The following is a 27,318-nucleotide window of genomic DNA, read 5'->3' as shown; positions in this document are numbered from 1 at the left end:
TGATTGATCAATTCTAGCATTAAGATGTGAATCTGTTGTGAATATTTCACCTACCTGTGACTGTATGCCCATTCTTTATTTTTTTACAACTTTCGATGGTTCAAATTGTTTCCTAACAGCCTTGAATTAGGCAATAACAATGTCTCTAGAAATAGGTCTAGCTTCTAGAAAGTGATTAGATTTCCTGCAAAGTTTATCGGCAAGATTGACTTGACAATCACTACAAAGGGCCATTACAATGATTTAGTATTTTTAGACCAACTTGAGATAGGAAAATGTTGATTTCCAGCATTCTCCTTGTAATAGAATCTAAACAAATAAAAGATGTGCTTTATTTTCAATTTTAATATTCGCAAGCACATAACAGTGGAACAAAAAAGGCCAAAATGACTGTTTACAGTGTGGGATGGCTCAAATTGTGTACATAGAGTAAATATTTACTTGAATTGTAAACTATGAGCTCATAGCTCTCCGCTTTGTTGGTTTACACTTTCCATTTAAAGAGACCGCCACGTACATTTCGTAGTGTTCAACTAGCCTGGTCATTAGATATTCTTAGTACAGGAATTATTATTGAATTCAGTCAGGTTTTATTTATTTATTAATATTGCTCCAAAAGTCTTATTATTCTACTTAAAGTAGAACATTAATTGATGCTTAGTTTTTGGTTAAGAAAATCACGATCCCGAATCACATGACATTTTATAATAGAAGACTAACTAATAAAATTTTCTTCTTTCTGTTTTGTGCGAAAAAATTTCCCTTACAACCAAAAATTCTTAAGCATTAAAGGGGTTCTTTTCTATTCAACCATTTTTCTTCAAATTTGGACTAATACTTCCGTATTTAATTCCTCATTTACAACAAATATTTGCAGCCTAAAAGTAATAAAAGGTACTAAGTGTGGCAAAATGACCTCCCTGTTTTAAAATTTAAATAAAAACACAAGTTTTCTGTATTAAACAAATTTAATTTTGTTTACTTACTCCATGACTCAAGAAGTTGTTCCTAGTTAGTTTTAAAGAGGATATCGGACAAGAGGTGTCCCTGATTGTTAATGCGTTGCTGCAAGTGCACTTTGAAGGAGGTTATTTTGCCGCACCCTGTAGAAATTGCAAATTACTTTTCTAACTTAAGATAAGACTCATTTAAAAGTTTTACTAATTTGGAACCCATTCTTCTCTTTGTGTGACTATAATACTAATTTTCATCAATATTAAAATAATAAATTTTTTATTTAATAATTAAAATTGATTTAATTTTCTTAATACAGACCATAAATGGCGTTGCAGATCCATGCAGAATGCAATAGGCAAGAAAGTGCGTGAACGAAGAAGATTTCTTATATACTCCATATATGCATGGGGTGTGGCCAGCCTGTTCACAGTGGCCACTGTTGTCGCCGATCACACCCAGATTTTAAGAAAAGATTATCGCCCTTTGATGGGCACTGATACTTGTTTCTTTTCACGTAAGTATCTTTATTTTTTTTTTATTTATATTTTCAATACCTTGTAAATATATTCTGTTAGCAATAGAATAAAGTTGATATGTTTATTTGGATAAATGTTACTGGTAACAGGTATGCGGGATTCGTCGCATTCCAAATATTCATCCTATGGAAAACGTATTTTCCGGAATTTTAGAAAAGCGGACCCCATTTTCTTTTTATTGCAGAACTTGTTCTATTACTTGTACTTGCAGAATATTTAATTTTATTTGATTTTAGCAGTTAGTTATTCTTCGTAATTTATTCTGCAGAAACATGGATACTAAATAGTTTGGCTAACAATTCACTTACATCAGTTAATATGGTATTCCGGTAATTCCGCATGTCTTAAGCCAGAATTACTCTTCTGTGAATGAATTTAATGAATTTGCACTGATTATTTGTATTTCTTACTTTGTTAATATTATTTGATTAGTTTTGTTTTAGCATTTAATAATATAGCTTCTTTTTTTTTAAGGCTGAGAAAACCAACATACTGACCCAAAACCCTACTTAGGGCTTAAGGAACATTTTATAAACATATATTCATTCATCTGGAAAAATCAGCTCTAATTTCTCAAATATTCCTTGGTTTTCATTTTTTTTTTGAAAATCTCTTCATCCCCTTGGACACTCCTCCATTCTAGCCGAAGCAAGAGCCATCATAGAGCTCCTTAGCTGAGCAAGGACATCCTGCTTCTTGTTTACTAATTGTTCTTTCTTAAATATTAATTTACGTCATCTAAGAAAGCTTATTCGTGGTTGATGCCTATACTGCGTTGCTATTTGTTTCTGTACATATAAGTGACTAGAGTAGTGGAAGAGCCCTACTTCAATCTGATTCCTTCCTCAATATGTTCACTTTATTCCTTTTGATTCCGTTCAGTTCCAAGTGTCGCCTCCACTCTCGTAGTAACCAATATGGTTTTGATGCAACAAGGAAGTGTGAAGTACAGATAAGAAATTTGTCTATTTTTTTCTCTTTTGTTCCAACTAAAGAATTACCGGATTGATGTTACCGCAGTAACATTTGAGACTATTTGTTATAAGTTGCACTCTAGGTGCATTCATGTTTTCATTTATTAAAATGTATCCTTTAAACAAATATCTTGGCCTGCCTTGGCTGGAATATTATCATTCAAATTTTGTATAGTTAATTAACCGAAAGAAGTGGCAGATTGCAGCGAAGATGTAGTTTTTATCATAAAAATGTGATAAGTCTGGGTAGGAAACACCTACAGAGCACAAGTTAGTGTTCATAGTGTTGGTAAGGGCGGACATCGTGCACATCCGATTTCAAGTGCTACTCGTTAGTTCCCAGGGGGAGAATATGTTTCCCAGGTAGGAGGCAAAAGGGGTTCCTTTTATGTGTGTAGACAAGGAGTGCAGAGCATGCAATAGATGCCGCTATACCACAACCGCAAATGGTTCCATATCCGTTTCCTGGTCTGAGAAAATGTTTGCCTCCATTAGAGTTTTCTTTTTATTTAGTATGGACGGGATGTTTTCTCAACACTTCCGCTCTGACCTAATGGATGGAGGGTTGTCCCTCTTTGAAGGAAGGGCAGCTTCTAAAGGTTCTTTCCATTCTTGTACTATGTAAGTCCCTCAAAGCAGACTTCTCTAATTTTTAATTTTACTTCTGGTAAATGCAAAATCAGTTATGAATAAAATTTCATGAATTTCCTGCACTAATCTTTATACACAGCACCATAGCTCTTATAATAGTCTTGTTCATGGCAACATTTGCACTTCTAGACAAATGCTTTTCACTAAGAGTCGCATAATTATACACTTAATGTATTGGTTGACTTCATTTTTGTTGCTGATTACTGAACCTTGGTACTTAAAGTACAATAATTTGTGACTCTGAAGCTATGTTTCCAAATCTGCACTTGTAAGAAGCTTCTTCGTCTTTTGTTCATCTTCTTCGTATCTTCTGGAGTCCAAACGCCGTCGAAATCTTCTTCTAAATCCTTGAAGACTGATTTGAGCGCTGCCACATATTTCCATTTTAGTGCAACATCGTCCGCACCAGCGTGGAATTGACGGAATTAGTAAAGGAAATTTTGTTCTTTGTTTATGAGGATTTTCGGCACAATCAACTCTAGAACCAAATTGAAGGGAACAAAGGAAAAAATATCTACACCAATTAGTCCTTAATATTTTTTAGTCATTACCTCAAAAATAATATTTCCAAAAAAATATTTCTCAATTATGTGACGGACATTTTATTTATTCTTTTCCTTCTGACTTAATATTTTTAATAAATATTTAATATCTTCGAAGCGGAGATGGATGGTGGTTTTTAGAAGAAGGTTGGACATCACAAGATCGGGAAAAGCACAGTTACAAATAACATTTTGGAAAACTCTTCTTGAATTAATTTACGATAAAGCTAAGCTCAGAAAACTTTTGGTAAATTTGACTTCCGGTCAACTCAAATTTTCTTCGAAAATGAATAATAAGCCCAATATGTTTGATGTAACTTGTAGCAAACGGATCCATAATTTTCTTGGATCTTTAACTATTTTTAAGACTTGATCTTCGCTTTACCCATAGTTATTATTAAGTACTTTTTAGACAGACTTACAGAGGCTTAGTTTTACTGCAATGGTGGTCATCTTCAAGTGGTTGTAGAGAGGCATTATGCTGTTGAAAGATCTTGAAAAGGAAAGCAGAAGAATAATAGTATGGGCGCATAAAGTTCGCTGAGGATACAGCATCAACTCCTTTGAAAAGAAAACAAAGCCCCGGCTGATATAGTGCTGACTGTGGTTTTTAGTGATACATTTTAGTTGTTTTACAACTTCTTTTCCCGTCAAATAAAATCTCCAGCTGTGGAAAGAATCACGCTTAAAACCACTACATTGCGGCGGCGTTTTAAACTTGTAGATGAAAATTTAATTAAAGTTTGGTTCTAGTTTGGAATAAAAGTGAACAAGTGCAAGATGGGTGTCGCGAATATATGTAGAGAGGGTAGCTGGGTTAGTAGGCGTGAAGCTGGTAAAGTTGCTAAGTCGGACGTACAAACTCCGTCCATTTGGCCACATCTACAGCGGGGGTCGGCTATGAAGAAGTAGCCAACTAGATTCTCGTCTCTGAGTTACATAAATTAATTAACTGAGAGGAGGGGGTCCCTTTTATAATTCAGCTTTTCACCAGTTTTCCATCTCAGTGAAAATGTCGCCGCTCTCTTACCGGCGGCAAAACTGAAATTGAAAATTAAAAAAAAAAAAATATAGAAATGAGTCCCTTTCTTATGTTCTCCTAAAGTTAAGATAGCGATTTTCAGACTTGTTATTGTTTTGGTCAATATCTTTAGACTTTTATGCAATTGTCTGTGCATTAAGTTGTTTATATATTTTCTGATTTCCTTCAAAAGACTGTTTGCCCTAACACAATATCTCAAGTTCACTTATTGTGGGTGGACACATGTTATTGCCTTCGACCTCTAACTAAAACGAAAATATTATCCATCGTGGGAGGCGCACCTACTTCTGGACACAGTCTCTGGAATTACAGCGCTAACTACATAAGCAATTAAATAAAGCTTTCTTATCAGTTTTTCATTCGAAATAAGGTTAGTCTAAACGAAATACGAGGGTCGTTTGAAAAGTCCGTTCAAAAATAAAAACTACTTAATTTTTTGGGGTAAAACTTTTTTATTTTTCAACATAGTCTCCTTTTAGGCTTATACACTTCGTCCAACGCTGCTCTAGTTTGTTGATCCCTTCCGAATAATAGGATTTGTCCAAGTCTGAAAAATAGCCATTCGTTTCTGCAATCACCTCCTCGTTTGAATAAAATCTTTTTCCCGCCAGCCATTTCTTCATATTGGGCAACAAATAGTAGTCCGTGGGAGCCAAGTCTGGAGAATAGGGGGATGTGAAACGAGTTGGAACCCTATTTCCATTAATTTTGCGACCACAACTGCTGAGGTGTGAGCTGGTGCGTTGTCGTGATGGAAAAGGACTTTTTTGTGGGCCAATCGTGGGCGTTTTTTCTTGCAGCTCGGTTTTCAAACGGTCCAATAACGATGAATAATATGCACCTGTAATAGTTTTACCCTTTTCCAGATAGTCGATGAGGATTATTCCTTGCGAATCCCTTGCGTGGAAAGACAGTCGCCATAATCTTTACGGCCGAAGGAACAGTCTTCGCCTTTTTTGGCGCAGATTCCCCCTTGGTAACCCATTGTTTAGATTGTTCTTTGGTCTCAGGAGTGTAGTAATGTATCCATGTTTCATCCACAGTGACAAAACGACGCTTAAAGTCCTGCGGATTCTTCTGGAACAGCTGCAAACCGTCCTTGCAACACTTCACACGATTTCGTTTTTGGTCAAGCGTGAGCAATTCGCGGCACCCATCTTGCGGATAGATTTGTCATGTCCAAATGTTGATGCAAAATATTATGTACCCGTTCATTCGAGATGCCCACAGCACTAGCAATATCACGCACCTTCACTCTTCTGTCATCCACCATATCATGGATTTTATCAATGATTTCTGGAGTAGTAACCTCCACAGGGCGTCCAGAACGTTCAGCGTCACTTGTGCCCATATGGCCACTCCAGAAAATTTTGAAACCACTTATAAACTGTTCTAATCGAAGGTGCAGAGTCACCATAATGTTTATCAAGCTTCTCTTTAGTCTCCTTGAGGCGTTTTGCCTTTCATAAAGTAGTGTTTAATCAACACACGAAATTCTTTTTCGTCCATTTTTTGAAAATCACTCGACTTCCTCGATTCAAACGAATGCCAAACACAAAGAAATAGACCGATCTGGCTGAAACTTGGTGTGTGTTCTTCCAAGAGATGCTACTAACTAAACATAACCTCGATACGCGCCAGTGGTGCTATCTCTCTGACTTTGCACGGACTTTTCAAACGACCCTCGTATATGTTAACCTTGCTGTTCAACTTTGAACTAAACGGCGAATTAATTAGGAGAACTACCACAGCATCTAATTTTTGTTTTGTCCTAAATATTGTCTCATACTAAATAAAAAAAAATAAATAATTCTATAATGTGAATAGTAATAATACTATAATAAAAATAATGTGATACAAAAATGTATTGTGTAAAAATATTTGAGACTGTAATGTAAGGTAGCAGATTGTGTTTCGATTGGATTGTAGCTAAACTTAAAACATTGTAAACCAAGTATTTTAAATGCATTACAAACTGTTCTCACAACACAGAGAAGGATAGAAATCTTATTTATACTTTCTTTTCTTAGTTTTGCAGTAGATGTAATGTTTACTAAAGCGATGGAGAAGAAAGTAATGAAATTGTAGTAACAAAACGATAGTTAATATAAGGATAAGGAAGAATTTATGAGAAAGAAGCTTGGAGAGGATTGTGCGAACTTGGTTAAAGATAGAAAACAAAAGTATGGCTATTGGAATAAATGAATAGGAAAGAATCAAAGGATTCATTTTAAGTATTAAGGAGATTATTGAAAAATAAAAGATGATCATTGACGAAATTAAAAGAACAAATGGAGCAGCAAAGTAAGCAAGAAAGATGCTGATTTCAGCATTGCGAAATTCAAGCTGTTCAAAAGATCTGTTGTTAGAATATCCTCTCCTAAATTAAAAGAACCAGGGCAATAATAGATAAAGAATTTAAAGCAAAATTGCTAGAAAAACAAGAGTTGTGTAGAACTCAATGATTACTTTATTCACAAACTATTTATTGACAATAGAGAGTTAGAAGCGACTTTGTATAACAAGGTCTGAGACTTGAACAAAGTTCGCCCTTGACGACCATAGCCTGGGAGCATCTTTTATTGCTGTCTCCAATTGGTGTTGACCAACGCTGGCCAATCATCGCTAAAGTTAATCAGTCTTTTATTGAACTGTAAATAGAAAAATAAAGAAAGTGGCTTGTTCAATAATTGAAAACTAACTAACTCGTTAAGAAATAAATATTATAGCACATTTACTAGCGGTTAATCGTGTCTCCTTCGAATTCAATTCAATCCATAAGTGACCATTAGATTTCCTTTCTCTTTATTGAGCCAACACTAAGATATTTTCCAAATTGAATCTCCACAAAAATTGGTTCTATCTATTTTTTATTAAATTCGAAATTCTAACCTTAATTATTTAGTTCCTTTGAAGGTTTTTTTCTAGATACAAAAAGTTTTAGAGAATCTAAAGATTTAATTTAAACTCTGTTTTCAAAATTAAAACTGCTTTGGATTTAAAAAAGCTCTAATAATGAAGTCTGTAGCACAATTAGACTAACTACATAATTTTTGTCTTAAACCGAAACAATTTCGAGAATTCATTGGGGATCGAATGAACAAATTGACCTGGGGCTGGAAGTTCTATTGTATAATAAAAGACTGCAAAGGGTAGTCCACTTATATTTCTAGAAAACGAACCACTGAGGCTGGTCACCACCGATTTAGAAAAAATGGACTGCAAATTGTTAAACCCCAAACTATCACAGGTTTTACATCCAAACTTAATAATAATAATAAAAACTGATAATTTTAAATGTACACTTTGTGAAAAAGCACAAAAGGGTCTCACAAAGTTACGAACAAATTTCTGGTTATTTCTGTACCGAACGAACTTCGAGACACCAGCATCTTCGAAACACCTTCTGTTAAGTAATTACTACTGTCTTTTTTGTTTTTTTGTTAACATTTTGTTAGCGAATTTCGTTAGCACCATTATAAATATTATAATAGTACTATTTATATACCATTTATAAATTAAATATATATTTTTTGCGTTTATTTGTTCTACAATCAGCGCATTGGCGCTATAAGTAACAATGATAGAAGTGAATGGTTGATACAAACGTAGTACCCAGTGGTAACACTCCAAAACATTAGACTATTAGTCACTCTCTTCACTTGAGAGGAGATCATGAGACCAATCACTGCCACTTTTAAGACGTCTTGTCGGAATAATCAGGAAGAGTTCTTGAAGAAAGATTTTTGAGGCTAGAGGATTTGTATGAGATTGCAGGTTAAAATGAAGTTTTCTGAATCGTATTTTCAGCGATAAAAGGAATGTTAAGGACAGTGTGTATTGACAAGTGGGAGACATAAAATGGAGCGTTTACTTATAGTTCGAAGTATTTTAGATTGAAGAGATTGAATTCTTTTGGAGATTGGAGCGATTGATTGAACCCCACAGCTCTATTCTTTACGCCCGGATGGGTTTTAAAATAGAAGTATAAATCAGTCTTTTGTTGTCCAGAGAGAGTTTTGATCTATCGTCTAAGAGTCTTTTAAGTTGTCGGTAGCGACTGTTTACTTATGTTCTTTTAAGTCTAGTGTAGGGGAGTTATATTCATTAAATTACAACTTATACGAGTATTAATAGAGCATTTTTATTTTTCATTTATATTTAATTATTTTTAATTATTGTTTAGATGTGACTAAAGGACGGGTTATATTCTTCAATGGCCCTCATCTGGTATTGTTCGTCATGAATCTAATGTTTTTCACCCTGACGGCCATCAGGTGTTCAAGGATTAAAGGAGAACTACACAAGATTGAACATTCATCTTTTGCTGAGAGAAGATTTCGAGCTGATAAACAGAAGTAGGTATTTTTATTAATTGGGTAAAACTCATTGAAAACAGAGCAAACAATACTCTCATTAACATTGGATTTTTAGTTATTCTTTTATTTATCTAATGCATACACAAAAATATATCTTTTCAAGAATTATGATGCTGTTAAGAAACGAACAAATATGGTAATAACCGATTAAATCATAAATACTACGCACTACACTTACTGCCGGTCGGAAGTACAGTAAAAAATTAGTGCTTCGACGGATAAAATAAAAAATGCGTTTTGTCCTGAGATTTATTGTGTACAGCAGTGCTTCTTCATCAAGCTGTATGGCAAATTTTAGGCTTTGTTTAATTCTTTCCATTAATTGTTAAAACAAATCCTCAGCAATTTCTGTAATCCTTTTACAATCTGAACTATTTCAGTAATGGGATTTTACGCAGTTCATCAGCACACTTTTTTCCTTGAATGAACTCAGTAAGTTTAACTGCTACGAGCAGTACAAGTTCCTCACCAATTGTAAAAGGTTTATTTTTTTGCTTTCGCTGTTAAAAACATTTGCTCCGTGAGTGAGTAGAATGCTTCGTTTCAAAATGCTTTTTTAATTTTGTGGGCCTCATGCTTTCACTAGCCAAAGTTTGGTTGAAGATTAAACAAAACGGTTGCTGTTTATCGTGACAATTATTAAATGTAAACCCGTATTTCAGAAATGATTCATTGTGTATGTTCTTTTCTTAAATTTTTGACTTATTTTCAGATGTTACTCGAAGTCGCTTTCGTTTCTTCTTTTCCGGTTTCACATTTCTCAGCTTGATTTAGCCACTTATCCATTTTAGTATACAAAAGAATCATAAATGGTCAATCATAAATCATAAATAAGGATATTTTTAATTTGTATGAAACGTAGAACTTCATAGCCATTATCATTTACCATGTATTTGAAAGATTAACGGACACTGTGCAATTGGGCGAAACCTAAACTTGATTGAAAAGTTTACTGCCACAGAACAAGAAATTTATACTTCATTTGCGTGGTATCTTTGATAGGATCACAACATATACAGTGCCGAACAAAAGTCTGCATACACCCTGAAAATTTGTCTTTTATCCCGATCGGAAAGGATATCTCGCGTGGCCTCTTTGAATAATGTTTGCAATGTTACGATATGAAAATCCTTGATTATTTAATTTAACTATTAATCTGCGTTCTGGCACAGGAATTTCCTTTCTTTGGTGAACCATTTTAAATAATAATAAATTCTGAACTAACTCAGATCCGCCTATATTCACGTTTCAACTAAAACTAATAAATTTGTAAATATTAAGATTTACCCTAACTAGTAAGTATTATTATAATAATGAATTTATCAATTCTGTGTGTGGACTTTTGTTCAGGCATGAACTTCGATCTTTTTATTTATATGCAATGGGAGATGGCAGAGGTCTTTTCATCTCTCATATATATATTTAGTAACAATAGTTACAAATGTTTAAATCACATTTTTTACTCTAATAATTCTTTATTTTGAAAATTCCCGAAATATTGTGGTGTATGTAGACTTTTGTTCGGCACTGTATGTATCTCCACTACTTGCTGAACGTTCGCAAGTTACTGAAGTAAACCCCCCAAAAAACTTGTTTTTTCTATTTACTTGGTTACTAAAATGTTAATAAGTGAATTAATTTATCAGTTCACAATATATTTCCGCGACCCCCCCGAGGGATCGCGACCCATAGTTTAAGAAGCACTACGGTACATTTTATTTTATTTTTAGGGGCGGTCCCCGAGCGTTAGCTCATACCCGCCGCTGGTGTTCAGTGTAAAGTATTTTTTTTTTTTTTTAATGATAATAAAATTTTTTATTATTAACGCAGGAATATTGCGCAGGACAGCGCAAAAATATTATATAAATCTATATAATCTGGTGTTACATAATTAGGAAGAAGTTTGATGGATTGGATATAATCGCTTCATTAGTTGAGGCTATTGTATACACAGCCACATTATTCATCCACTGGATAATCGATATATAGCCATTATTATGATCGATGTTGCTAATTATGCTTGGAGAGAATAAGCGCTATCAGGATTTCCGTTTTCGAAAACTCTCAAGATGTACATAGATCGCTCAAATATGTATTTTCATTCTCTTACTATTTAAGAGGAAGTATTTTGATAATGAGTTTTTCCGGCAATATATTTTTCAGTTCCTTTAAAATACGCTGATACAATTTTTTTTTTAGCCAATTTTCGTATGAGTGTACATGAAATTTTGGTTAAAGCTTCAAGCGGATTGGATCTGTTTACACATATTCGCTAAATACACTAAAAGCATTACCTGTTAGTAGACCCAGTCAAAAACTTTATCCAAAAAACTGGTAACTACCACCTCTACCACCATATTCACTTGTGGCTGCATAATTTTATTCGTAGTTTTCAAAAAAATTTAAATTAGAATCGTAGTAACTACTATTACAGGAAATCTTGTCAGTTTTTTCAACAGATTTTTTTTCCATAGCATTTTCTTTTTTACCAAATTTCCTTGGGTGCATTCCCTCGGCCTGATAGTATCTCTCGTTGGCTCTCCTTAAGTCCCATATAAACTAATTAATGCGAACACATAAAATACATTACGAACTCTCATGGGATTCGAAACCGGACCGCTTGCAGTGAACTAAAATAGCACATGCACGAGCTAATTAAAAATTATCCAACGAACCAATATGTTTGACAGTCACCATTGCCTTGTACTTTAGGTGTTTTCTAACATTTTCGTGCAGTTTTTTTGGTCGATCAACCCTTAAGAAAACTCTCCTCCCGGACAATATGAATATAAACAGTTGGTTCTATTACAGTTTCCCCGATATAAGATAATCTCTTAAATGGAAGTGAGTAATATAAATGTTAAATTTATCTGGCAATAACTTCTCACACCAAATTGCACTATTCCATGCAAAATTTTATAATTTAGCTAAGTGCAGTATATTGTATTTACAGTTCGCACTGTCCTTGGGAATAAGTTTTATTGCCATTTTGTTTTTTTATATTAATTTCTGGCTACAATGTTGGATTAATTTGAAAAGAAAAAAAAAAAGATAAAATGAAATTCAACTGATAACTTCCTAATTTTTTAAAATTAATTTTGTATCGTTTATCCTTCCATTTTTCTTTTAGACTCACACTCTTATTTTCAATGACTCTTCGAGCTGTAACCGTATTTCCTAACTTGTCCTACAGTTGAGATAATTGATGTATTATCAACGAACTCTAAAGAACTGTATTTTCCGCCTTCTCTTCAGTATGATTCAATGAACATCTAGGAGTTACCTATAGGATTTAGAGGATTGACCGCCTAACTCAACCAGTTCACGGTCAACAATAGTGCTACAATAAACTGTTTCTAAATTGTGTTGTTTCCTGATTGGTTTCACTCTTTTGTGGTGTTTCTTTGAAGACTGGCCTTCTACAGACGGTTCATGCTCGTACGTAAAGACACGCTCCTAGTCCTTCTTTGACAAGGCTTTGGATGCAGAGTGGACAGGACATATCGGCAATTTCCAATTGGCCATCACTTCTTATAATTTTCAAACAAAGCTTTCATTAGTAGCCTTTTAATAGCAAAAGTTGGCAGTCAGCTTCTCTAGAAAGTGGGATATGTAACTTCTTTTTTGGGATTCACGGTTATGGAACTCCTAACTAACAACCATCGTCGATTTTATCGCTGACTGAGGAAGGCAACTTTCTTTGTTAGCCAATCTTTCCAGTACATAGAAACTATTTAAAGAAAATATTTTTATGTACATATCTGATTTTTTTTTCCATACCATATCAAGGGCAAACGATTGGAAGCCAGAGCCTTCCTCAACACGTTCCTCGATTGAAAGTTAGTGGTGATATTGTCGGAAGAATCCCACATTGCCACGTTAATGGCCAAGTACAACCACAGGCTAGGATACTCATCTCTATCGCTGCTCTTTTCCCACCATCATAATAATTTTTTATGTAGTAATAAAAAATTGTTTATGGTTTATAAAGATATTTTTATTACCCATTGGGCAAGCTAGATATTTCATTTTAAGTAACTGATTAGAGAAGGAAAGCGAAAAGTCCGGTTATTACAAAGTGATAAGTTCTTAGGCTATAATTCTTTCAGGAAATTGGCTAAGTTTACATTTATTTCATTTTTTATTTTTAAAACTCTTATAATCTTTTTGAGAACAACACAAATTTATTTTGAGTTTGCAAATCATTTTAGGCACGAAATTTGTGATAATTGTTGTGGTTTATAAACCATTAATAAATCCGAACTACTTGGTCCAAGATGCCTTCTCACGGCCTTTGAAACTCATGAAATTCTTTATAATAAATCCGAACTACTTGGTCCAAGATGCCTTCTCACGGCCTTTGAAACTCATGAAATTCTTTATAATAAATCCGAACTACTTGGTCCAAGATGCCTTCTCACGGCCTTTGAAACTCATGAAATTCTTTATAATAAATCCGAACTACTTGGTCCAAGATGCCTTCTCACGGCCTTTGAAACTCATGAAATTCTTTATAATAAATCCGAACTACTTGGTCCAAGATGCCTTCTCACGGCCTATGAAACTCATGAAATTCTTTATTTAAAAGAGCCATGAGTAAAGATAAAATATTAAGCTGTTGTTTAAATGTATTTCTGCACTGTTGTTCTGAATTTCTTTACAAGAATACAGAATAGCATTTGTCTTCTAGTTGGTCCACTACCTAGAGAAGTCCTGCGAATTATTTCTCAATCTTTTCTACCCTCATATTTGGGATTTGTACACTTCCCTTGATAATCTTTTCCGGAGCATCTACTTCGTACAATGGTAGAATCAGCGACATCTTTTCTAAATGTTTTCATTAATTTCTTCTTTAAATAATTTTCTTTGCATCTTTCCTTGATCATTTTTGTTCTTCATTTTTTCTATGCTAGAAGTCCTGTCTTCCCATCTCAAGCAGTTTATTTCTATCGCCAGTAATTTTGTCCGAAACGTTTTTTTAAGGGTTCATGTTTCCACACACGTCATCATGCAGTTTAACACCATACAGAAATTCTGCTCGGTTTTTGGTAGGACTTTATTAGACAGAATTCAGCCTACAAATTGATTATTTTCTTAATTTTCAACCAGGCGGATCCTAAGGAGTCGACTAAGGATTTGAGATATTTAAATATCTGATTCGCTTTCAGCAAGCAGTCTTCCAGTAGTTATAGAAAAATGATTATAATTCAGTGTTCATATAGACTTCATGGATGTAAGGAACAAAATCTCTAGAAGAACCACACAGACACGATGAGTACCTTATCGTTCTCTGCGTTACATATCCCCGGGGAGCAATAAGTGTGGCTCTAGGGGCTTGTAAACCTTTTTTGTCATTTACAGCCTTCAGTCAATGAGTAGGTTATCCAAATATCCAGTTTCTAACACAGTTTACTGATACTCCAGGAAGGGTGTTTAATACTTCTACAGTAGGACCTGGATCCGATTGTCCATAACTTGTAAGAATAAGGGTTTATTTTCAAAATCAGTAAATCAATCAAACTTACTGTTTTTAAAATTACAATTATTCAATATATAATACAAATTAATTCATATTAGCACGAAGAAAATATTAGATTATGATTATTCATGATGCTGATTAAAACGTAAAGTTCGCCTGGAGAGTTCGCTATAGTCTTTGCAGGAGCTGGTAGCTGATCTAACATGGATCAAGTCTCTCTCTAAGGAAAACTAATTTAGTTCTAAATTGCCATTAACTGAACCAAACAACATTTCTATACAAGAGCGGGAAAATAGAAGCAGGCAGCCTCCGGCCTCCAGTACTTAAATTTTTAAATAACTACTTATTTTTAAAATTACAAGCACAAAGGGGTTTTTCCTAAGAAAATTACAAAATGAAGTAAACTTTCTTTTGTCACACAGAAGTAATAGATCATGTAAGATCGTCTTGCATTGAAGGAAAGTGTATTTCATATGACCGACAAGTTAACGTTTTAGGAATGCCAAAAGTTCCATCTAAAACGCTATCCTTAGTGATTAAAGCTAATTGCATTTAAAATTAAATCGGCACTAATAAAAAGTTCTTCGTCTAACCTTACGAAAGTTATTTATCAAAGAAATTTGTTTATTTTTTAAAGATTGTGTCACTGACAGCTCTAAACTTGCTCATTATTCAGGTCTAATTAATGTGATATTAAGTTTAATTTTGAGGCACAGCTACCTCTATCTCTCATTTAATATAAGCGAATCTAGAGCTCTCTTTTCTGAGAGCCAGGATCAAATCTCAGCATCAGCAAGACTGAACTTCTTTATTAGACTGATGTTGCTAATTTTGCTTCTAACACTTTGACGAAAATAAACTTATCATTTTTTGTTTGTCAATCTGTTGACAGGTTAATCATGAACACAAAATTGTTCATAGTGATGGGCGTGACTTGGTTGTTAGAAGTGATCTCCACGTTTGGCGGCCCGCCGGAGATGTGGTACGCATCGGACGTGGCTAACGCCCTACAAGGGTTGTTAATATTTCTAATATTTGTGATGAAGAAACGTGTATTGAATGAATTTCGCCAACGTATATTGGTGTTGATCTGCCGAGTAGAACCGAAACCACATCGTCCAAGTACCAGTACGTTGTTCACAGTTTCCGCTGTCAATCAAGTGGCCAGTACAAGGACCAGAGCATCACATCATCTAAAGAAAAGTAAATCAGATAGTAGACTGGCAGTATTGTCCATATCGAGCAGCGCTCCATCCAAGCCCATGCTTCATCATCGCTGTATGTCATCATCTGCAGACAATCGTCTGCATGTCAATCATAATCTGTGGTCCAAACCGGGTTGATGGTATTCTGTACTACAGATCTTTATGATCTAATAAATATATAGGGTGTGGACCGTTATTGCTTTTTAAGAAGCATGAACTACTGGTCTTGATTCTACCTCTAATCTCTCAATAATCAATCAAATTCATTTAAAAATAAACACCATTAAATTTTCCAATTTATAGTTACCACTACAAAAATTATTGTTTACATGTTTTATATTCACTATTTTCGATGTTTCACTTAAACTGCATTTTATATTTGCTTCATTTCAAATTTCCCTAAATATCGGATAATAAATCAATTATTTAATCTAAAACATTGACCTGTTCCTTTCACAGATCCAAGTGTAAGCAACGATAAAATCTTATTTGAAGGCATGGTTTTTAAATTGAGTTTTTGTATTTTATTTTATTTCTTTGAGACGAAGTCAATTAAGTAATTTTACCCACTGTATTTTTGAATGATTATATATTTTTATACTTCGTTTTTCGTTTCATTTGAAATTGAATTTAAACTCAGTTAATTATTTCTAATCGTACGTGTATTAGTGGTATTATTGTCTAAAGCTAGGTCAAAATGTAAGTTTCAGTATTGAAATCTTAAGTTTTAAGATTTAGGTACAAATTTAAATTAAAAACTGTCCGTTAGGCTTTATATTGTTTGATTTATACAGTGTGGTGTCCTTATATGTCGGTACAAGATACAAAATAAATCACTTGTAGCTTCGTGTCTTTGTTGAATTTGATTTTCCTAGATGTTGGTTGGTGGGAATGTCTACGCTTGTCTAGATAGACTTCATAGTTCACAATAAACTTATTGTACCCCAAAAAAGAGATTGCCCCAATGCAAATTAAAAAGAAAAAATAATAATAATGCCTAAAACCTAAAATCATTTCATGTATTTCTTCTGACATATTCTCGATCGCCTGCTTACCAATGATTACACTTAGAAGCGAATCACTTAATGTTTTTATTTGAAAATTGATCTTTTATAAGAAATGTTTGTAATGAAAATAGTAAAGTGAATGCATTCCTCATCTTTCATCTTCATTCGAACCCACTTATTTTTCAGCGCTATTGTTGACCGCTTGAAATAAATTCCATTATTTTGTTAGAATAAAGGAAAGATTTTGGTGTAGGCTTTTTAGTAATTTTACTTTCCATTAGCGGGAATTATTACTATTAATACTTTATTCCTTCTCAAGTGTACAGGAATGGCTGCTTATTTTTATATGTATCTTATAAACTGTTCGGCTTGAAATGAAGTACAAAAATGGATTTTTTTTATCTAAATTATTCTGGCATATTTTTCTAGTAATTTGAGCGGAACAATATTTCATTCAAAACTCGCTGTACAGAGTTAAATTACTTTGTAAATTAAATTTATAACTTAAGGGCATGCACATGTTGAGTCAGTAAATACTTTAGCTGATATTAGTAAAGTTTAGTATGAAAATGAAGATTCAATATTAGAACTCGACTTGGTGTATTTAGAGTTTGTGTGCCATTCATTTTCTCTTCAGAATTACGAACTTGAAGGATCTTGGTTTCTTTCAAGTCCTGACGGCCATCAAGTTTTCTTCGCTATTCTAGAGCCATTTGTGGAATGGCCAAAGAGCTTTTCTACTTCAAGATGTCTCTCGAAGAGTTAACTTAGCCCTCAATCATTTGGTTCACTCTATGCTTACTTCAATTTTCTCGATTATACCTCTTCTAAGTGCTAAGAAGCCTGCCTTGGTGCTGCTGTAAATCTCTCAAATCCTGGTTATTCCTTCTTTGGGAAATAGTTTTCTTATCTTTTACAGCCTACATTTTTTCTATTACCAGTTCAGCTTTTGTTCATCCGACAGAGTCATTTTCTGGTTTCAAAATCATAAGTCTCTACAAGCAGCAAAATCTTATATCAAGTATTCTTTCTTGGTATTATTTCAGTTTCCAAGGGCAGAGAGAAGGAACGGAGGCTCCTTACTTAGTACTTACTTATTTGTGTAGTTATTCTACATTAATATCTTGCGTAATGGTTTTTCCTCTTAGTTATAAATATTGAACTGCTCTGACCCTTCAAATCTGTATTGTCCGAGAATCTGGCTTCAAAACGTAGAAGTAGGATGTAGATGTGCTAGAATGAACTAAAACCAAAAGTGTAATAATAAAAACTTTTTTATATTATGCCAACTAGAGATGATGCTGCCTTAATTGGATCTACTCTTGAACACATGTTGTATGCTTCTAGTCTTTAATCATCTAAATAATAAGTATACATTGATAAAATAATTACTTATATTTTCTATTATTTAATAATATTATGTTCGCATTACCAATTAATTGTTTTTTATTTTGATGACTTTAAAAAAGGAGACAAAAATTTTGTTAAACATTTCCAATGTGATCTGTTTAGTATTCAATATATTGTACGTTTTATCCATGAAAATGATAATTTATTCATGTTTATAAAAACAAAAATTGACTCAGGTAAAACCACTGAGTAAAGAGGAAAAAAGAACCTAATTTCATTGTCACCTGTTTACATGATATAATGAAAGAGAGAAATTTTGTTTTCTTTACCAGGGCGTGGTTGAGATAATATTGTTTGTTTTGGACATTAACTTTTGTTGTCTGCTTGCTTTTTCAAACCATGCTCTTTTTCCTCCGCCAGTGTCTTCGGTGGCAGGACACCACTGTGCCAACTTGGGGGTCTCTTCACTCATCCGACTCTTTGCGCCACCTTCCCACCCATTCAAAATGTTGACCTTTCCATCAGATGGCCCTAATTTGATTAACTAATTACTTTGTTGACATTGGGCCCCTTCACCACTTGACTTGGTACATCATTACTTAAGGAAATGTAATTATTTTATCAAAAGAGATAGGTTTATGCCTGGAAAAAAAAAAAAATCTTCTACAACTAATTTAGGCTCTATTTGGGATTTTCTTTAAGTTAGGCTAGTCTGTACAGCTCCTAGTACACCTAAGTAAAACTGGGATAATGAAATGATGGTGATCTTGCAAAGAGATAAAAGACTCTTTTTTTTTTATCGTTCATCCTCAATGAACATGAACGCACCTTTCTAGCAATCAGACTATTCATACTGACCTAAAAATCCATTTTTTTGATTTAGCCAAATCTCGTTACTCCAAAGTGCAGCAAAACTTCAGCTCGCGATCACCTGATTGCATGATAGAAAAGGGCATCTTTCGAATACACATCATCGGTATTCTGCATTGGCCAACACAAGATTTTGGTCATTATTGGATGGCTCTCATATAAATTCTTGCCCAGTAATGGAAGAGGTGTCTGTAAAGAAGGAATACTTTCCGTGTGTTGAAATCTAAGAAAACTCACAAGCCAATGGCCTGAGATGACGCGTCTTAATTAAGGAATTAATTTATGATAATAAAATAAAACAAAAAAATAATATTAATAAGATTTGGTTATGGTCTAAAAATTTACGTACAACAAAGATAACCATTATCAAATTGGTTTTTTCAAAACAATAACATAAATTTCTACTTTAAATAGCATTATAGCATATATTTACATACTCGTATATTATTTTAATATCTACAATACATAAAAACAATAAACAAATAAATTATTTGGGAGATTTACAATATATATACTTATTTAAAATATTATTTAAATAAATAAATACAATAATAACATAAATGTTGGTAACTAATCAGAAACATTGTTCGTCTCTGCAAAATATATATATGTACAATAGGAAACTTGCTAGTTCTAGTTTTAGTGTTGACATTCTAGATAACTTACACAAGAGTTGACATAATGTGACTGTATTGTCACAGATGTCGCATTCTATTATTGATTGAGCATAAGACATCTCGAGGTACAAAGTATTAACTTTGAAGAACTTTCATGAAGTATTTACAGCTTGAGATTCCAGATTAATGGATATTATTAATTTAGAATTTATTTTGATAAATAATTCTGGGACCAAACAGTAGATAGCGAAGGCGTCATTCTCTAGTATCAAAAACTAAGGATTCGGATAAAGTGAATGTAAAACTTGTCACAAAACAAGATCATAATAGAAAACGCAATTCTCTGTTTACCACGACACATGATCGATAGTTGGATGTAAAGCCAGCCTGAAAAAATAGGCATTACTTTTTTCAGAAAGACATGAATACTTTCTAGCGAATACTGGGAGATTCGGAGCTCTGGGATATCTTAAATTCTGTTGGCGAAACGGAAGAATGTTTCTGGTGAAAAGCCCATAGATCTTAGTTGGTAGATGGGGGATTGAGATAGATGAAACAAAAATGAGTTTATACAATTTCTTTTCATTGTTCGGCGTGGCTTTGTATGATTGCGAGTTATGGACGAGGACTGAAAAGCTGAAACTATAGAAGCCATGGAAATTGATTTCTAATGACGGAGCTGTGGGTTCGCCAAATTAAGGAGTCACTGCATTGCACCAAAAATGGATCTCCACCATTGAAATGAGAAGCCTCCAACATTTTCACCATTTTTTTGAGAATGGATACTCGTTGGTAGAAGATATGATTGAAGAAACAAGGTTCGAATAAAGAGAGGTCGTCCGAGAAGGTTATGAACAGAAAACACTTAGGAAGGTATGATTGAAAAACGATGCGTGAAGGATATTTGAATCGAAACAAAGAAGTAGGAAGAGGTAATTTTGAGAAATGGCATGTGGTCAAAGTTATTAAAAATAAAAAAAAAAAAATAAGCCTTTTGCTGCCTAGAAAAAATTTAGCTCTTATTACCAAGTTACTTCTTAATTTATTGAAAGCGCCAGCTGAGTTCTGGAAATTCCAGGCAAGTCTAAGGCCTAAGGGAGCGAATTATGTTAACTGCTAGTCAGGACAATGATTAAAAACCCAAAATCTTCACCTGACAACAAGATTTTCTATGAATTGTGCCAAGATATTTCTATAAAACTAGCCGCCTCCAAGCCACTTCAAATCTTTTAGATGACAACCGCCTTCATGAGGGAAACTCAAGAAACCAAAATACAAACAGCAGATAGAAAAAACGAGTTTTCGATTGAGTCACCACGACTGATCAGGTAAGTAAAGACATTTGAACGCCATAATTATCGCTATTTCTTAACTAAGAAATTTCTTCAAAGGTGGAAGATTTTACTTGTGGAGCGAAATAGTAACTTTTGATTTTTACATTAATTGCACCAGGAAACTATAAAGAAAATATTTGGCCTGAGACAAATGCATTATTTTTTTTCTACTAAAAACCTTTAATTTATCAAATAAACAGTGGGATTAAATTTTATTGATTAACTATTAAACAATTAAATAAATATAATTTTTTATCTCAGAAATACATTTAAAATACATTAAAATTGGCACACTTTAATTTTTTATTGATTATACGCCGCTTTTCATTGTTGGGTAACTCAGAAAAAAATTAAATAAATAATTTCCCATGGATTAATTAGAATACTTATAAAAGATTCATTAAATTAAATTGTTTTAAGAGAATATTTCATTTTTATGTTCTGTTAGTACTGGGTTCTAGTTGAGCTGTTAACCATTAGAACGCGCTGTCTACACCAATTCTGTTACAATTTATACGGGCTAAAAGTTCATGTTTCTTGCAAGGGTGTCAAACTGGTTTATTGTAAAGGGTCATTCAAACAAGCCACACCCTAATTTAGTGGAATTAGTATTATAATAAACATGGAAAGGTTTCTTTACTTGATGAAGGAATTCAGTTGAAATGAAGCACTAATACTTATACACTTCCTCTTAAAGAACTTATCATCTTTCTCTAATCATTTTTAGACTTTGAATTATAACATTTATTGCCAACAACCTGAAATGGCAATTTCGCGGAAAGCGTTTTTTAGAAGGTCACAGCGCTTCCAAAAATCAATCCAAATTCTTTAAGTTTTTCCCAAAAGTATTATGCTAGATCTACTACTCCATATAGTAGATAGATCTTCAACGTTTAGGGAATTCGAAGATTAAAAAAATAATCAACTAATGTTCAGAGTTAATTGAGATTTTTTTTTAAATAACAGATTTTAACAGAGTTTAATTAAAATTGGATTTATTTGAATTTGTGATTATCCACTAAATAAAAAATGAAAGTAAATATCCACTCTCCATTTTGCCAGGCACTTATCGCTCCCTAAGGAATGCTAAATCTTTTCATTTTCCCATAAAGGGAAGTACACTAGCCATTTTTTAAAAAAATAGAAATTAAGGTTCCTGCGGGATTCCAGGCGTATGAACACAGCAGACACTTCTAATCTAGGACCTGCAACGGGAACTTATAGATGCAATACGCGGGTTGAGCCAAACTCAGTAATTCTAGCTCATTATCAAGAATTCACTCACACACCGCTCCAGACGTCCGCCGCTATCACTGGCATTTAAGAGAGCTGGAAGCTAAAATAGATTTTTTTTTTTTTGGATTTGGCTTCAGAATGAACATGCTACTCCCACATCAATGAGAAACTTGACGATTAGGCGAGTTGGGAGAGCTGATCTAGCTCTGATTGCGTATCCCAGATCGTGCCTCTTGGGATCCCTTGAACTTAAGCTTTGCGATTTTTATTTTTGGGGCCTCTTTTGTGTGCAAGTACCATAGCCCCGTATATTGCTGGCTTAGTGAATCCATCATTGTGGTGCACAATCATTGAATTTGATAACCGCATTTCAATGCGACAGGGTCGAACTTATAAAACATTAATGGTTTGTGAATAAATCTTGAAGTTTCTGTACATTGAGGTCTTATTCAAAATTTGTGCTACTTCGAAAGATACAGTCTTTTCATGATTAATTATTAATAGCCTGAACAGTTATGCTTCAATTATTTATTTTGAAACTAACAGCGCTGTCAATCGTTTTTTACACGTATACTATTAATTCAAGCAACAACGTCCTGAATATTGTATCACCGTTAATTATTGGACTTGATGATCCCCAGATTCATCAACAGATATAAACATACATACCATTCCTTTTCCCCACACAAAAACTGGGTCATTATTAGTGAAATTAGTGTATTCAGGAGATTAAAGGAAACAAAAGTATGTGTTTCATACTTCTAGGGGAATGGAAAGCGTAGCTCTGTTTCAGAAAGAGGTGAAGCTGTGAGATATTGAGCCCAAGGATTATGGCTTCGCTCCAATCTTTAAATTACTGATAACCTTTTGCTACAAACTCTCTAGAGGCTGGGGATAAAGAATAGACATCTCCAAACGAGCTATTGTTCGCCAGTCCTGTTTTTTTTTTTTGTTTCTATAGACTAACTGCGCAAAATAAAAAGAAAGAAGTCACGTACGCAAGTTTAAATAACCACAATGACTAATTGGATCAGATGATTAATTTAGATTTCAAAATTCACTAATTACTTTCGGGTCGATTTAATCTTTTATGGTTTGAGATTTACATAAAAGAAAGAAAGCCATATTTAGCTGTTCGGTAACCACAACAGAGGAAATTTTTGAAAACCATAAGTAGAACATCATCTTAGTTTGAATTTACTAATTAGAACTTTACTATCTAAGTAAACAGTGAGTAAATGTTCTTAAAACACTTAGTGTACAAAGTTCTTTATCTAAAACAAAAATAAAATCCTAGACAAAGTATTAACATAAAGAAAAATAAACATATAAAAAGTCTTGCAATTAAATCAGGTTACCGCAGTAAGTGAAACGCACAAATTTGGTGTTTTCTTTAAAGATACAGCACTAATCAATTATTTGTCTTTTACCCAGGCAAATTTCTCACCTACTATTCCTATATTTGGTGCGGACATTAGTCCACAATTAGCCTTGTCTCTAAACTTTGAACAATTAAAACTAAATGATTTAAACTTTGGACTAAAGCTCTGCTAGATGATTTAGATGAATTTATTAGAAATCAGAAGCTCCTCTCGTCAGAACAATCGATACTTACTGAGAATAGTGCCGACTATTCCAAGTGGCATCCTGAAGTTCCTCTGAAGAGGATAGTTTATGAAAGCAGTTCCCGCTTACGAAATAAATTTTATGTATTTATTTAATTTAAATGAGAAGTGACAGAAAATCGTAGCTATTTCCAAAGAGGGTTTGAAGAAATAAAATTTAATGGTTCATCTGGTTTAGCCATTTTACTGCAAGAATGCTGCAAGGGTCTCGAAAGGAATACCAAGTTTAAGATCCTTGCAATTCATCATATTTGTGATCGTAATTGTAGTTTAAATTGGGGTTTCTAGGAGTTATAGAAAGTAAAAAGGGAAAAGCCCTGGAGGTTGATAACAAGAACGAATAAGCCGCCGTGACAAAAAAACAGAGATTGACTTTTGCCTAGATAAATATTTAATTGATTTACAGAAAGCATTTAGGCACCTGATAATGTTGCATATTTACTAAATTATAAACTAGATTCACCTCCATAAAAACTAAAATTATTGATCACATTGGCTGTTCGGTAACCACAACAGAGGAACGACGAGGTTGAGCGGCCGAATTGGTCACTGATGTTGGCGTTGCAGATGAAGGCATTCTGAGCGATGATGAATCCTCATCCTTATAATCATCGTTCTCGAATATGGTGATATCTCTGAGCGATGGACGTGCAGATCTACGCCAACCTTCCGTGACTACCGGCGCCGTAGTCTTGTTCAGCAACCGCGAGCCGGTAACAGTAATCAATATGGCACCGACCGGTGCCGTCATCAATATGGACATGACGCAGATCACCAACACTGTGTTGGCGTATCCAACTTCTGGACCTTCCCACTCGCGCACTATGTCCAGCGCCACCGGCCCTAATGCCGCCTGCAAATGTGCAGTTGTCCATAATTAATGATTTACAGATAAATTGTTTTAATTTATTTTGGGAAATGATAATTTAAAGAAAAATATAAAGAAAGAACGATATAAATTGAAGAATAATTATAAAAAAAACTATATTTGTATTAAAAATATATTTAAAAAACTGCAGATGAAGTTATTAAAAAAACAAATGCCGTTTCTAACAATTTGTCTCAACGATTTTCTTCAAGATATTTCGGTTCTCTCAGGATCTTTCCTCAGCCATCTCTGGAATCTCCTTTCGAAACCCCAAATCCATATCACTGGATGTTTTTGAAAAATATGGCACATAGGCATTCAAAATATACATATATACAGTGGCTATCCCTTTGGCAAACTTACAAATGCAAAAATGAATAGGTTTAGTTGGTTGGCACTTACTTGCACTGATGCTTTGGACATCCAGGATAAGGAACAAAATATTTTTTCCTTCAAGTTGAGAGAGGCTCCAAATGCTACTAAGCAGGTGATCACCATCCTTAACTGGAAATTATAAAACAAATTATTAACATCTGCGATTTCATAACGTGCTACTTTTAGTTTTTTCCTGTTTTAGTCTTTAATCTATATGAAGTCAAAGTTAGCCTCGTCACGTTCCTGCAGACATTCACATACTCCTGTTTAAAGGGCCAAACACTCATTAGGGAATGATTCCATGCCATCAGCTTACTCCCTTGAGCATGGTTCATCCACATTTCCACAAGATATCACTGCAAGAGTGAAATACAAGACAGATGACTTGTTCAGAAGATGCGATAACCAAATTATTATTCCCACAATCATGCATTTACAATAAAAAGGGACAAGATAACCCTCACTTACCAACTTCCCTATATATTTTGTGGACAAGGCAAATTCATATCTTACACTGCTTTAAAATCAAACGACCAAACTTGTACTTGTTCATCTATCCAAAAATATGTCCAGACTGTTGACCACTAACTTGTTTAATGCCTCCTATTGGATTCGATCAGAGCACCTCCTACACACCGAAATGAACTTCGAAAGGGACGCATTGCCAAATACCACACAAGAAGTAAGTATGTTTTTGTAGAAAGACTACTACACATTATTTATTAAATTTGTTAATTAACAAATTTAGTATTCCTAATTATAGTTTATTTTTGTCAAATTGGACTTTGTAATTTAAATTGCTTTACACTTCATAGTACTTTATTTTTAATAATTAAAAGATAAATTAATAATTAACTCGATTTCATTTTAGTTTTTCTGAAATTTAAATAATTTATTTAATCATGTTTGTTTAATTATGCTGTAACGGTTGTGTATTAAAAGAACATGCAGAGATAAAAGTTTTTTATAAAGCATGCAAACATACACAGATGAGATAAAAAGCTGGCCAGTGTCTCTTACAATAATGAATTACCAATTCAAGTTTACTTACTAAAATGCCCACAATAAGTATGCTGATACCAATGGCAACTGTGTGACCTTCCATTTCACGAATCTTGATCTGAGTCCCAGTGAGTCCGAACAGTATTGGTTCGAAAATCATCCAGAAGATTTCAAAAGCAGTAGCCACAGGGTTCTGCAAAAAACCATGATTATTTATTGATACAGCCAAATATTTTATTTATTTGTTTATTTTTGGAGAATTATTTAAATAACTATATCTGGACAGGAAAGATGCTGGGATAAACAGATTAAAATTGTGAATACTAACATCTTCCACATCCCATCCTTGTTTGGACCAAGCATAACATGAAAGGAAAGCGGCTGCAATACATCCTAATGGTCCAGCACCTCCAAGACCCACTAGTTCGCTGCCCAGTACGGCTATTAACCCACCTCCTAATAACATTAGTATTCGTAATGGTACCACGAATGGCTAGAAAATCAAAAGAAAAGAAGTACAATAGTTATATAAGCCTTAACATTTTTAAACTTTTTTTTTTTTAAGCACCTTACTGAAATCGCCAAGCAGACGTTTTCTATTTTCATTACAGTAATTGATTATTTCAAGCTAAAATATAAATATTTGGACCAAAATTTTCTTAAAATAAAAGAGAACAGCTGAATTCGATGAAAAACAAGGTAAAATTTCCTAGTTGTACCAGAAGAATATAAGCCATGGAGGTTGTGCTTCTGATGATACGAGTAATAAGGTGGAAGCGTAGGTGGTGGACAATCAAAATGCAATATTTATACAATCGGCAATTGACAGATTGTGCTTGACTGCATATTTGGTCACCTAAATACCAACCAGAAGAAAGCCATGGATAATTTCACGTCACAGAGTAAAGTTTCAATAGATTTATGAAGTTCATTGTCTAATATTCAAGATTTATGCAGTTTCGTCATGACTAAAAGTATGAGTACAAGCAACTAGCGTAAAAAAGATTAAAAAGAAATAAATGTATTTACAACTGCACTGAACATAGTAGTAGTGCGTTTTCAGTGCACCTATTTGAATAATTATTTTACAATCACTCACACTTGTATATTGCACAATTCATTACTACTTACATCTTCCTTCTCTGGCACGTATTTAGCTAGTATACCCCAGACCACGCCGAAAGTAAGTCCAATCAGAATTGATAAAGGTCCCAACAATATTTCATAAGCCAAGGAATCTAAAAATAAAAAATAAAGACATACTTAGAA

General features: G+C 33.8%; 2 protein-coding genes across 4 annotated transcripts in view; one reads left to right on the top strand and one right to left on the bottom strand.

The window, feature by feature from the left end:
* LOC141455699 (G-protein coupled receptor Mth2-like) overlaps positions 1-16,327 on the top strand; it is a 62,035-nt gene extending 45,708 nt beyond the window's left edge. The window contains exons 3-5 of the mRNA XM_074130960.1: positions 1,293-1,471; positions 8,889-9,060; positions 15,453-16,327. Coding sequence (XP_073987061.1) covers positions 1,293-1,471; positions 8,889-9,060; positions 15,453-15,903 — 802 coding nt within the window. The 3' untranslated portion in view covers positions 15,904-16,327. The remainder of the gene's footprint in view (positions 1-1,292; positions 1,472-8,888; positions 9,061-15,452) is intronic.
* Positions 16,328-22,938: 6,611 nt separating this feature from the next.
* Positions 22,939-27,318, bottom strand: part of Nha1 (Na[+]/H[+] hydrogen antiporter 1) — a 112,962-nt gene continuing 108,582 nt past the window's right edge. For all 3 annotated transcript variants that reach the window (XM_074130962.1, XM_074130963.1, XM_074130961.1), the window contains exons 7-11: positions 27,181-27,287; positions 26,378-26,542; positions 26,099-26,242; positions 25,075-25,176; positions 22,939-24,657 (exon numbers count right to left, since the gene is read on the bottom strand). In XM_074130962.1, coding sequence (XP_073987063.1) covers positions 24,292-24,657; positions 25,075-25,176; positions 26,099-26,242; positions 26,378-26,542; positions 27,181-27,287 — 884 coding nt within the window. In that variant the 3' untranslated portion in view covers positions 22,939-24,291. The remainder of the gene's footprint in view (positions 24,658-25,074; positions 25,177-26,098; positions 26,243-26,377; positions 26,543-27,180; positions 27,288-27,318) is intronic.

The sequence above is a fragment of the Rhodnius prolixus genome, unplaced genomic scaffold (genome assembly GCF_049639745.1).
Source record: "Rhodnius prolixus isolate KJV_2025 unplaced genomic scaffold, Rpr scaffold_4, whole genome shotgun sequence".
Taxonomy (NCBI): domain Eukaryota; kingdom Metazoa; phylum Arthropoda; class Insecta; order Hemiptera; family Reduviidae; genus Rhodnius; species Rhodnius prolixus.
This window is presented reverse-complemented; position numbering and strand designations above follow the sequence as displayed.